Below are 13,590 nucleotides of genomic sequence, written 5' to 3'. Positions count from 1 at the left end.
GAGTTTTTCATCTTAGCCATTCTGACCTGTGTGAGGTGGAATCTCGTTGTTTTGATTTGCATTTTCCTGATAACTAAGGATTCTGAACATTTCTTTAGGTTCTTTAGATCTATTCGAGTTTCCTCAGTTGAGAATTCCCACTTCAAGTCTGCACCCCATTTTTAATAGGGTTATTTGATTCTCTGGAGACTAACTTCTTGAGTTCTTTGTATACATTGGACATTAGCCCTCTATTGGATGTAGGATTGGTAAAGATCTTTTCCCAATTTGTTGGCTGCCATTTTGTCCTATTGACCACGTCCTTTGCCTTACAGAAGTTTTGCAGTTTTATGAGATCCCATTTGTAGATTCTTGTTCTTAAAGCATAAGCCATTGGTGTTCTATTCAGGAACTTTTCTCCTGTGCCCATGTGTTCAAGATTCGTCCCCACTTTCTCCTCTATAAGCTTCATTGTGTCTGGTTTTGTGTGTAGGTCCTTGATCCACTTGGACTTGAGCTTTGTGCAGGGAGATAAGAATGGGCCGATTTGCATTTTTCTGCAAGTTGACCTCCAGTTGATCCATCACCATTTGTTAAAAATGCTGTCTTTTTTCCACTGGATGTTTTTAGCTCCTTTGTCAAATATTAAGTGACCGTAGGTGTGTGGGTTCTTTTCTGGGTCTTCAATTCTATTCCATTGATCTTCCTGCCTGTCTCTGTACCAATACCAAACAGTTTTTATCACTATTACTCTGTAGTAGAGCTTGAGGTCAGGGATAGTGATTTCCCCCAGGAGATCTTTTGTTGTGGAGAATATTTTTTGCTATCCTGGGTCTTTTGTTATTCCAGATGAATTTGAGAATTGCTCTTTCTAGATCTATGAAGAATTGATTTGGGATTTTGATGGGGATTGCATTGAATCTGCAGATTGCTTTCGGCATGATGGCCATTTTTACTATCTTAACCCTGCGAATCCATGAGCATGGGAGATCTTTTGATCTTCTGAGATCTTCTTTGATTTCTTTCTTCAGAGGCTTGAAGTTCTTATCATACAGATCTTTCGCTTGCTTTATTAGCATCGCACCAAGGTATATATAATTTGTAACTATTGTGAAGTCTGTCATTTCCCTAATTTCTTTCTCAGCTTGTTTATCCTTAGATAAGAGAAGGTTATGGATTTGTTTGAGTTAATTTTATATCCAGCCACTTTGCTGAAGTTGCTTATCGGCTTTAGGAGTTCTCTGGTAGAAGTTTTGGGGTCCCTTCAGTCTGTGATCCTATCATCTGCAAATAGTGATATTTTGACTTCTTCCTTTCCAATTTGTATACCTTTGGCCTCCTTTTGTTGTCTGATTGCTCTGGCTAAGACTTCAAGTTCTATATTGAATAGATAGGGAGAGAGTGGGCAGCCTTGTCTGGTCCTTGATTTTAGTGGAATTGCTTCACGTTTCTCTCTGTTTAATTTGATGTTGGCTACCAGTTTACAGTATATTGCTTTCACTATGTTTAGGAATGGGCCTTGGATTCCTGATTCCTCCAAGACTTTTATCATGAAGGGATACTGGATTTTGTCAAAAGCCTTTTCAGCATCTAATGAAATGACCATGTGGTTTTTTTTCCTTGAGTTTGTTTATGTAGTGGATTAGATTGATGGATTTCTGTATATTGAACCATCCCCTGCATCCCTGGGATGAAGCCTACCTGATCGTGGTGAATTATCGTTTTGATGCATTCTTCGATTTGGTTGGCCAGAATTTTGTTGAGCATATTTGCATTGATGTTCATGAGGGAGATTGGTCTGAAGTTCTACTTCCTTGTTTGGTCTTTGTTTGGTTTAGGTATAAGCCACATCATTATTATGGCTTCATAGAATGAGTTGGGTATTGTTTCTTAAGTTTCTATTTCGTGGAACAGTTTGAACAGTATTGGTATTAGCTCTTCTTTGAAGATATGATAGCATTTGCCACCAAACCCATCTGGTTCTAGGCTTTTTTTTTATTTGATATATTCTTTATTTACATTTCAAATGATTTCCCCTTTCCTGGATCCCCCTCCCTAAAAGTGCCATAAGCTCTTTTTCCTCCCCCTCTTCCCCAATCCACCCCTTTCCACTTTCCTGTCCTGGTATTCCCCTACACTGCTGCACTGAGCCTGTTCAGGGCCAGGGACCACTCCTTCCTTCTTCTTGAGCATCATTTGATGCATGAATTGTGTCTTGGGTATTCCAAGCTTCTAGGCTAATATCCGCTTATCAGTGAGCGCATACCATGAGTGTTCTTTTGTAACTGGGTAACCTCACTTAGATGGTATTCTCCAGTTCTATCCATTTGTCTAAGAATTTCATCAATTCATTGCTTTTAATAGCTAAATAGTACTCCATTGTGTATATATACCACATTTTCTGTATCCATTCCTCCATTGAGGGACATCTGGGTTCTTTCTAGCTTCTGGCTATTATAAATAGGGCTGCTGTGAATATAGTGGAGCATATATCCTTATTACATGCTGGGGAATTCTCTCGGTATATGCCCAGGAGTGGTATAGCGGGGTCCTCTGGAAGTATCATGCCCTGTTTTCTGAGGAACCGCCAGACTTATTTCTAGAGTGGTTGTACCAGCTTGAAACCCCACCAGCAATGGAGGAGTGTTTCTCTTTCTCTACATCCTTGCCAGTTCCTGTTTTCTCCTGAGTTTTTGATCTTAGCCAGGTTTCTACTTCCATTTTTAGATCCTGGATAGTTTTGTTCAGTTCTTTCACTCTTTTGTTTGTGTTTTCCTGAAATTCTTTAAGGGATTTTTGTGTTTTCTCTTTAAGGTCTTCTACCTGTTGACCCATGTTCTCCTGTGTCTCTTTTAGGGATTTTTGTGACTCCTCTTTAAGGGTTTCTAGTTGTTGACCCATGTTCTCCTGTAATTCCTTATGGGATTTTTGTGCCTCTTTAAGGGCTTCCATCTGTTGACCCATGTTCTGTATTTTTTTAAGGGAGTTCTTGAAGTCCTCTATCAGCATCATGAGATGTGATTTTAAATCCAGCTCTTGCTTTTCTGATGTGATGGAGTATCCAGGATTTGCTGTTGTGGGAGAACTGGGTTCTGATGGTGCCATGTGGCCTTGGTTTCTATTGGTAATGATCTTGCATTTGCCTTTGGCCATCTAGTTATCTCTGGTGTTAGCTGGTCTTGCTGTCTCTGACTGTGGTTTCTCTATCCTGCAGGCCTGTGTATCTGTACTCCTGGGGTTCCCTTTCTCTCAAATGCCCTGCATACAGATGGTTCTCCAGGAAGTATCAAGAGATGGGGTCTTCTCTGTGGCAGACTTGGAAAGGGTCAAATGCCTCTAGAAATAATTGGAAATGTGGTCTTCCCTGTGGCAGAACTGGCAGGGGTCTACCACATTGGAACAAACAGGGCAGGCGGTGACAGAGGAGGAGGGAGGGGTAGAAGGGACCCTGCATTCCTTTTTCATTTCCTTGCCCATTCCCTCCTATCTCTGTCTGTGTCCTGGGGTCTCCTAGCTACATGGGGTGGAGTGGCCCAGGCAGGATCCTCAGAGCTGCAGCCTCTGAAAGGCAGAGGGCTCCTCTACTCCTGAGCTTCTACTTCTGCAGCAATGTTGCCATCTGGGAAATAGTTTAATGCAGGTTCAAGTTAAAAAGCTTTTCATGCTACAGAACCAGAGCCTTATAGGTTGTATGTGTGTGTGTGTGTGTGTGTGTGTGTGTGTGTGCATATTCATTTTTAGCTCTCTGCTACTTTACTATGAGCATAGTTCTTGTTTGTTTGATTGATTGTTTTACTTTACTCATAGCTTCCCCCTCCCTCCTCTCTTTCCAGTTCCTACCTCTTACCTTACCTCCCCAATGACATCCTCTTTTTCTCCTCAGAAAAGGCTTAGAAAAAGGGAGGCCTCCCGTGGATATTAGCTTGCCTTGGAATATCAAGTTGCAGTAGGACTGGGTGCATCTTCTACTGTGTCTAGGCAAGGCAGCCCAGTTAAGGGAAAGATATCCAAAGGTGGGCAACAGCTCCTGCTGTTAGGAATCCCACATGAAGACCCAGCTGCACAACTCTTATATATGTGCAGAGGGCCTAAGACTGTCGCATGCATGCACTCTGGTTGGCAGTTCAGTCTCTGTGGCCCCTGTGGACACAGGTTAGTTGATTCTGTAGGTTTTCTTGTGGTGTTCTTGATCTCTCTGACTCTTTCGATCCTTCATCACCTCATAGGGTCTTAATTCACATGGGAAAATGTAATAATAGAAAGATCTGAGCTGGGCATGCAACACAGTGATGTAATACTGGCTGAACACATGCAAAGCTCTGGGTTTATCCTCACCAGCATTAAAAGGCACCCCAAATAGCATTCCTTCATAAATGCTTGTGTCTCCAGTCAGTGGCCCAGAAAACACACCTGCCTCAGTAAAACACTAAAGCCATGTATGGAAGTCCACTTGGATAAATCTGTTCTGTTTTGTTTTCCTTCTCCATCCTACATTAACATCTATGGCTAAACTGTAGATCAAGTATCATGGCCTCTATTCCTCTCCCAAAGGACAAATGAACTGATAGACGCAAGTTCTGACTATTTATAGCAATTCTTTTCCTCATCATTTGGTCCTTTGCCAAAAATCACCAGAGATCTTATTAAAGACACAAAGTCTTTGGACCCCAACCAAAATCCAATAGATTAGCAACACTGAGGACTTGAGGGTTGGGTCTCGCAATCTGCTTTCAAAATCCTTCTAGTCAATCTGATGCCAGTTGAGATTGGAACCCCAATGGAGTAAGTGCAGGCTAATAGAAGCAGCCCTGTGTGAGGGTCCAGGAGGCAGGGAACTTTGTGCTGGCCTCCTTCTGGAGATTAGGTAAATTTTATCATGTCTCCAGAGCTTCACGTTCTCACCTGTCAAATACCTGATGGTAGGTGCCTGGCACTTTTCTCTCCAGAACATTCTATGTGCCATCATGATATGAGCCTCCAGGTAAAGCTCTGGGTTTATCCTCACCACCATTGAAAGGAGCTCCAAACAGCAGTCTTTCATAAATGTGTCTCCATTCATTGGCCAAGAGAACACTACCACCTTGCAGGAGTCATTCTTTCTGCATAACATTCTCTGAATTTCTTCAAGTATAGAAGTTTATTCTTCAAGAATACCTAGTTCAATGTGGTTGAATTCATGAGGTGGTTCCTAAGCTACCACTCATATGATGGTCCACATATCATGTAGTGATTTGAAGGGACCAAGATCCAGTTAAAGGATGGAGTTAGGCTGGTTCCTTGACACAAACTAACAAGATCAGCCTGACTGGTCTTCTGGGTTAATGAAACCTTAGGTCAAACTGTGTTAGATAGCAGGTTTAGTGTAGTGTGTTTGGGAGTTTTCTTTTCTTTTGTTTCATTTGAAGGCAGTGATCTGTTTCATTCTGATTGGCCAACTATAAAATGTGCTGCTATTCTTCTGTCTAGCTGCATAGATAAAATGTTTATATAGAAAGATTAGTACATATAAAAATATGTTACACTCCTAGAAGAGCACTGGTTCTCAACCTGGAGGCCGAGATCCCTTTGGGGGGGTGGTTAAGCAACCCTTCCCCGGGGGTAACATATCAGATATCCTGCATATTAGATATTTACATTATGATTTGTAACTAGCAAAATTAAAATTATGAAGTTGCAACAAAAATAATTTTATGGTTGGGGGTTGATCACAATATGAGGAACTATATTAAAGGGTTGCAGCATTAGGAAGACTGAGAACCACCGCACTAGAGGTTGATTTATCAAAACTGGTTTTTGCCACGGGTCATTTGTGACAATGCCTTGTTAGAATAAGAGGGTAGATTAGTCAGGAGAAAATCCTCCAAGAGATTCCCCAAGTAGGAGTACCAGATCTGCCTGTCAGTCACCCCCTACAGATGTAGGAGCTAAGAGTATAACAGAGAAACAATCGAGGAAACCCCTCCTCTTGTGGACCTGGCTTTCTTGCAGGGATGACATATGTGGTCTCAGTGCCAGGAGTGCCACAAGGAAGTGACGGTGAAGGTATATGGAAAGAGCCCCACCTGATGCCACAGACTTGAAATAGCAGAGGAGCAATGACCTCAAAGACAAAATGGCTGCATTTTATGGCCTAGGATTTCTGTAGAACGGGATACAAGCATATCAAAAGCTCTGGCTCTCTCCAATCAACCGAGGAAGACAGCTTCCTTACTGGTTCCCTCCTCATTTCTCAAACTCCCGTGTCCCTTTCCCAGAGGCTTATGTCCTGTGGAGGTCATAAGCATGTATGTGTCAGGCTTAAGGTTAAGGGTCAGTAGGAATTTGGAATTAGTAGCTTGTAGTCTGACTCACTACTCCACATTATCCATTATTTCAGCAATCAGCATGTTTACATTCACTCTAACATTTGCAAAAGTAGCAATTTTAAAAGACTACCCTATGAAGTGACTCTTCTTAAGAACGCCTATGATACACGAATTCCTAAGTTCTAGGCAGGTACACCTATGGCAGAACCTACCCACCTTGGGGCCATCTCCTCCCAACTACACTTACAACACAATATCCAAGAAAAGAGACACCATCTACCAAAACAGATGTATGCTTACTGTTGTCTTCAGCAACACAATGTCTGCTTCTTGCAGGGAACATGGGACACAGTTTGCCCATACATGCCAAGCTGGTCTCCAATAAAATACCAACGGGAGAATTCCAAGAGAGAAGATGGACCCAATGAGACAAAGAGTCTTCCGACAGCCTTGAGTCCGATAGCCAAATATTTCCTGAAAGAGAACAAGAACAACAACAAAATGATTCCAAATGTTGGTCAACAAAGAGAATTGAACACTACTTTTAGGTATGAAATGGAGGAGGCAGGGAATAATCTGGTGATGTAAGGCAGGTGGGGGGGTGAGGGAGGGTAAAAAAAATGAACCTGGATTCCTGACCAAGAAGTTTCAGACATGATTCCTGACCTACTAGAAGGAAACTTTTAGCCAAGGAAAGCAACATCTACAGTCAGAACACCTGGGCAAAGCACTGTTCTGGGTGCTCAAATATGTGGTCTTGTTTAGGTGTCCAGTCATCCCTAGTCCTGTGTTATTCCAGAAGTGAGATAATACCCTTCTCATTGAACAGATGATGCAAAGGGGCTCAAGACAGCTGATGCACAGACTTGCTCAAAGCCACACAGCTAAAATATCAGTGGTAAGCCTTGGGCAAACCCAATTCTGGCAACTACCACCTCTTGAATTTGACTCCAAATATTAGCAGGCGTGAACACAGCCATGTGACAGAGATACTAGTTGATGACAGTGGCCAAATAATACCTGTGACTCTAAGGTCAGCAGGCTTAAGACCAATTGGAGCAGGAAACAGGGCTTGAATTTCGAGTAGTATTTAATGAAGGAATTTGACCACAGGGGATTAATAACCAACTTACTTTAGGGAACCTGAGGTTCAGTTGTTTCTTCCAACTCCCTTGTTCAATAACAAAAGAATTTCCTACTCAAAAGGAAATGCCATGGTCACCACTTGGTTGTTATGTGGCTGCTATGTGTCATGGAGGATAATTTCTAAAGCCTGAAAGTGCTTATTAGAGAAGGAGTCTTATCTCCAATCTGTGATTATCTAGACAAACTTCCTTCTGAGAGCCATCTGGGACAAAATAGAAAAGCACTTCTCAAGTTCATGGCTTGAGTCCCACACAACGGTATGCCACAAAGTCAGAGGGAGACCTCATGCTGGTGATAAACGCTAAAACTGAGACAGGGAGGGTGCTGGGTAATCTGGGTAAAAGTACAACTGGATTGATTTGGCTTCAGAAATTGATTAATGAACATGTGCATATCCATACGCTATTTGTAACCCTCAAAATGGGACAGTGACAGCACAAACTTATTGTGGGGTAGAAATACCTGAATATGTATAAGTCTACCTCAGAATCTCTCCTCCTCCTCCTTTTCTTTCTATTTCTCTTCTTCCTATTTCTCTTCTTCCTATTATGCTACTGATGCTGTTGATGCTAATGCTAATGATGATGATGATGATACTAATGCCACTGCTACTGCTGTCACTTCTCCTGCTGACATTACTGTGACTTGGCCCCATTGCCTGAACACAGACATGAACACCTAGGCCTGGTTTACTGGCAGTTAGACCTAAGAATTCCTAGTGTCAACCATTGTGCTTTTGCTAGACTGTCTTAAGGTAACAACTACACCGAACATCGAGCTTGATATCAGCACCTTCTCTGTCTCGTGGGATAAAGACTACATCTACAGAAAAGGGTCTATGACTCTTGCCTGAAAGGTACTCAGGTGTGCAATTACTAGATTCCTCCCTAACACAATTCCTCCCTAATAGTGCAGTCATAAGGGAGCTGAAGGGGAACTTGTGGCATTAGCTATTTGGTATGGCATTTTCTGTAAATGCTCTGAACTCATTTTGCAGTGTAGACATCTCTCCTGACTGGAAGCCCTTCGGTCAAGCTCAAGCTAGTGATTTCCAGCTGTCGAGACTGGGCCAGCTCTGTTCCACATCCAACCTGCAGCTCTACTCTGTTAACCCCACTCTGACCTGGGTGCCCGCTCTGAGTCCCTCCCATGTCCTCTTCTTGTGTCCCCCGCAGTAGAATCTACAGCTTTACAGAAACCAGTTCTACTTCCTGTCGTTCTATCTCTCCCTAAAGGTAGTATTTAAGTGTCTCCTTATATGGGCAGTCAAGCCCTGTGGAATCTGCATGAGTTGCCCTGTGCTAATATGCAGACGTCACTGTCAGCATTTCAAAGTGTCCTCATGTTCATCATCAAGAATGAATAAGCAGGAATCATTGCCTTCCTTCTCTAGTCAGGAAAGCTGAAGTTCTCCAGTTGTTGGGGAGTAAGTTATCATATTTAAAAAGGTTTTACCAGCAACTGATAATTATTGAGGTAACAATACTGGCAGCTAACAGTTGCTGGGTGTTGTAAACTCGCTCTACGCATTTCACAAATACCCTACGTTGTTGAAAAACAAAACAAAACAAAAAAAACCTAACTATATTTCCCGAGGCACAAAGCCCATGCAGCCCATACATAACTCAAAACTGGCTTTGTAACACACAGCTCCTAATTGGTCTCTTCTTCCACTATCCTTAATTTCAGTTCAATCTACTTTAACAAGTTTGTTGGGTGTCATCCAAATAGCTGATATGTGCTGCACCGTGACAGAGTGAAACAATGTCTCTGACCTGTGGAAACTCACTAGATTAGAGGGGGGGGGGGGGGAAAGTCAGCCTGTAAGGTTAAGCAGAGAGCAATGGAGAGATCTACAGAAGGTGGACAAATTCCTTGATATCTAAACACAGTCATGGGTGTCATTGTTAGTGCTATTACCCATCCTAGACTAGCAGGAGTAGATGGTATCCCTGGCAAGCCATCCCTCTTAGACCACCAAAAGCTGGTGAACACTGACATTCCCCTTAGTGACTCATGATCCGTAAAAGAGTCTTAAATTTTCTGTAGAAAGGGTCCAAAAAAATGTGCACAAGGCATGTTCAGTTGTTCTGTATTGAGAAAAGTTAACTTTACTGACTTGAATTGCATCACTAGAACTATTAACAGATACGTGGTTACCTTGCGAAAGTTAGCATGAGGCCACCACTACTGTCTTGCTGACAGTTGTGATTTGCTTATAAAGTGCCTTCCATGTCTGTGCATATGCTTGAAGCAATTGTTCTGTGTTCTGTGTCCCCTGTTCCCCACCTACTGTCACCTCCCATAAAAAGAGGTTGATGGGACAAACAAATAAATAGCATTAGAAAAATGTCCAAAGAATGCTATGCAATAACCAACTCATAGCAGGATACACACATTACAGAGCAGCACAGTACCACTCACTTTATCTTCCACCCACATGTTCTTCTTCCCATAAACCCAGAGACACATACACAGGTCCCACAGATGCATTCCAAGGCCCTGGTCTAGAAGGTTCCTGAGGCCAACTCAAGCTGATCTTTTGGAGTTCACTCTCAGAAACGTACCTGTGGGCCTGTCACAGTCAAGGACTTGGTAAATGCAGAATTGTGATAACAGGAGTGTTGGACCTCACTACTGAGGTTGTAGTCTGCTATGTCCAAACAGCTTTCCTAAGCTCAGCACAGATGGGGGAGGGGTCCCTTTTCTTAGAGGGGCTTCTTTCTTCTCCACCTGATCTGGAAGCCCAACTCACACTCTACATGAGGAACATCACATAATTCCTGGTGAAATAACAGGCTCAACTTCTTGGAAAGCCTCTCTACACAAATGAGGCATTCCAAGCCTCACCCAATGAAACTTCACCCTAAGAAGAACACCTTCCCACTCTCCAAGGGCCTTATATATACAGCCCTGGTTCACCACAAGGCGTATGCATAGAAGCCCACCCCAAATAAAGGTATGTAAACAAACTAAGATATCTCAGAGAGATGTTTCATTAAGATCTTTGGAGAACCCCTCTCCCTACATTGCAAAACAGCATCTAAACACCCTGAGAGGAAGAAAGCAGAGGACTCAAGGACACAGAACCACAGATCACCCCAATGATGAAGGTGCAAGTGAAAGTACTATCTACAACAGGAGAGTGGCTATCTCCCAAGAATCCTGACATCATCATGTAAGGTCCCAACAAGTCCGCAGGTTAGCGCTCAGCCTTTGAGTTCCAGGACTTTTCAGAAGAATGACCGTTCATAGGAAGAAGAGTCGAGATCACCAGATCTCAGGAGCTGAGCACACCTACAGAAAGAAATGGGTGCTGCAGTCGTGCCCACCAGGCAAGCACGCGTGAGACAAGCACGCGTGTTAACACGATGACATGCTGCTCCCCAGTAGAGCCATTTCCACAGTTGGAATTTTTCTGTGTCTGGGGTCCAGTGAAAGCACTGTTCTTGAAATGGGCTCTAGAGCCTTCTAAGACCATCTGTCCCTAAGCCTAATCATTTTGCACTTCCCAATTGTACTACAATCAGTGTGCTAGCCTTAACAGCTTCAAATCTCCCTGCAGATGTCATTAAACATTGGAAAGTTTAAAAAGATCAGATTGTTAAGAGTTTACCTCTTTGAAGATAATCTCTTTCCCCCTTATTTCCAAATGTTGGGTGTGAAAATAAAATGTTTCACTGTAATTTTTATGTGTTATAGCAGATTGTGTGAAGTGGAGGGTGGGGGAGGGGTGATTTGCTCTGCTGCTTGCCTCTACTCTAGGTCCTAGAAAAAATCTGTCCTAGCCATTTCTCATTTGCCACTCTTAAGTAAAAGGAGAATTCCATAGGCTTCTAAGCTAATTTGAAATTCAGATTCAAGTGAGAAATTCTCAGCCTGAACAGCCTAACCCAGAAATCTGGAGGAGGAGAAAGAAAAGAAGGCTTGTGGTTTGTTTGTTCATTTGTTTGACTTGGCAAATAGGGTTTTTTTTAATTTATTTTGCCAGTTATTTCCCCAGTTATTTTCACATAAAAATTGTTATTCATACATCTTCTTTTGAAATACACCTAAAATTGTGAAAATGTTCTCCCCAGATTCTTACCCTGTAAAACTCAGCTGGAGATCACAAAAAGACATACACAAAATAACCCAAACTATTTAATGAGTTGGGATGTTGTGTTGCAATCTGCACACACCATGGGATTTCATGAATATGAACTTTTGGTGAAAAAAAATAGAAAAGCCAGGTGCAAAGGATTACAACAGCATCATAACTTTTTTTAATAATTTTTAAAGCAAATTCAATTTAAAAGGGGATAATGAACACATAGACAAGACAATGACTACTCTGAAGGAGGAGAAATACAGTTCTTAAAGTGAACAGCACTCAAGCCCAGTGGCATAAGACTCAGGGAGCTGAGGCAGACAGATCATAAATTCAAGGCCAGCCTCAGTGACAGGACACTGTAGAGAGAATATCTTATGTCTGTATGGATGTGACACCTGTCAATAATAAATACGATGGCCTGTGGTTTAGGCAGAAAATAGGAGGTGGCACATCTAGCAGCAGAAAAGATTCTGGGATAGAGCCAGGTGTGGGAGATTCACCCGGGAAGATGAGACGAATCAGACCCATGGTACTTGAGCACAGGATACCAGCCACGCAGCAGAATGTGGGTTAGAATAAATCGGGTTTTTTTTTTAAGTTATGATCTAGTCAGCGAAGAGGCTAGCTGTATGGCCAAGGTATTTGTAAATATACTTTGAGTCTGAGTCGTATTTCTGGGAGCATGGGGCCGGGAAGAAGAATCAGTTCAAACTTCTACAGAGCATGGTACACAGTGGTGGGTTCATCACTAAGTTAATGTAGCATATGACCAAATGATGTCAATGTACCATGAATTAAAGATTATAGACAGTCTAGTTATAAACCCCGGAGTTCTTAGGAGGAAAGGTCCGAAAAGAAGCAGCAAGAATGAGAAGAAATGGAACAAATGCTCCTCCCACATCCTTAGTCTTAGCCAGGTTTTCTTTTCCCCAAGCCAAGGCCACCGGTCAGACAGGTCCTGTTTTCCTTCTCATGGACTAAGGAGCCTTCTCTTCTTCATTCTCCCTGAGAGCCAGTGAGTGATACCCATCCAGGTTGGTGTTGTTTTCCAGAGGACATGATCACTCTCAACTTGGTAATGTTGCTTCTGGAATACAGGGTCCAAAAGCCAGGAATCGTGCGAAGCGTCCACACAGCAGAGGACACTCCCTTCTACCCCTATAGTGCGAAATAGTGCCAATGTCCAAAACGCTTGCTGCAGACACTGTAGCTTCCCCCACCTGACGTGAGAAGATCCTTATGTCCTAGTGCCTACAATGGCATTCTCAGTACCAGAGAAATGGAATATTTTCAGTTTAGAATCTATGGAAGGAAAGGATATATAAGCAATGCTGATTGAGCACTGCTATGATTTTGATATAATTTTTTTAAGATTTATTTATTTATTATATGTGAGTACACTGTAGCTGTCTTCAGACACTCCAGAAGAGGGCATCAGATCTCATTACAGATGGTTGTGATCCACCATGCGGTTGCTGGGATTTGAACTCAGTACTTCTGAAAGAGCAGTCAGTGCTCTTAACCACTGAGCCATCTCTCCAGCCCTTGATATAATTTTTAATCTCCTAAGGGTTTGTATGCCCAGAGCTTGGTTTCTAAATGGCAGTATTGGATGGTAGTGGAGCTTTGAGGGATTAGAAGTAGTAGGCATCCTTATGTACTCAGAGACAAGGCTCCAAAGAGAAACTGGGTTCCCAGAGTGATGCGACCAGAACATTATTGCAGGAGCCTGAACCTGCAACAGAAGCCCAGAATATTCTCTGGCTTCCTGTGTCAGGTGCAAACCTTGTCAGTAGCCACACCATCCTGGGCTACCCAGTCTTGTTTGATCTTGTTCCTAAGCAAGGTTAGATCTGGTGAGCATTTTACTGAGATGTCGAAGCCTTTGCTTCCATGCACACTCCTAACATCTGCCATTGGCCTCCTGAATCCGAATTGCCAACCTCCAAAACTAGGAAATGAAAAAACCTGTTTGGGAGGGCAGTTGCAGGGGTTGGTTTGGTTCCGTTTCATTTGGTTTGATTTGGTTGGTGGGTGGTTGGTTGGTTGGCCAGCAATAGCCTTCCT

General features: G+C 42.6%; 1 protein-coding gene across 3 annotated transcripts in view; it reads right to left on the bottom strand.

The window, feature by feature from the left end:
• Atp13a4 (ATPase 13A4) overlaps nucleotides 1–13,590 on the bottom strand; it is a 132,204-nt gene that overhangs the window by 75,928 nt on the left and 42,686 nt on the right. For all 3 annotated transcript variants that reach the window (XM_052158491.1, XM_052158493.1, XM_052158494.1), the window contains exon 2: nucleotides 6,585–6,758. In XM_052158491.1, the coding sequence (XP_052014451.1) occupies nucleotides 6,585–6,758 (174 nt within the window). The remainder of the gene's footprint in view (nucleotides 1–6,584; nucleotides 6,759–13,590) is intronic.

This window comes from Apodemus sylvaticus, chromosome 15, assembly GCF_947179515.1.
Source record: "Apodemus sylvaticus chromosome 15, mApoSyl1.1, whole genome shotgun sequence".
Classification (NCBI taxonomy): domain Eukaryota; kingdom Metazoa; phylum Chordata; class Mammalia; order Rodentia; family Muridae; genus Apodemus; species Apodemus sylvaticus.
Note: the sequence above shows the minus strand (reverse complement) of the source record. Positions and strands in the feature narration are given on the sequence as shown.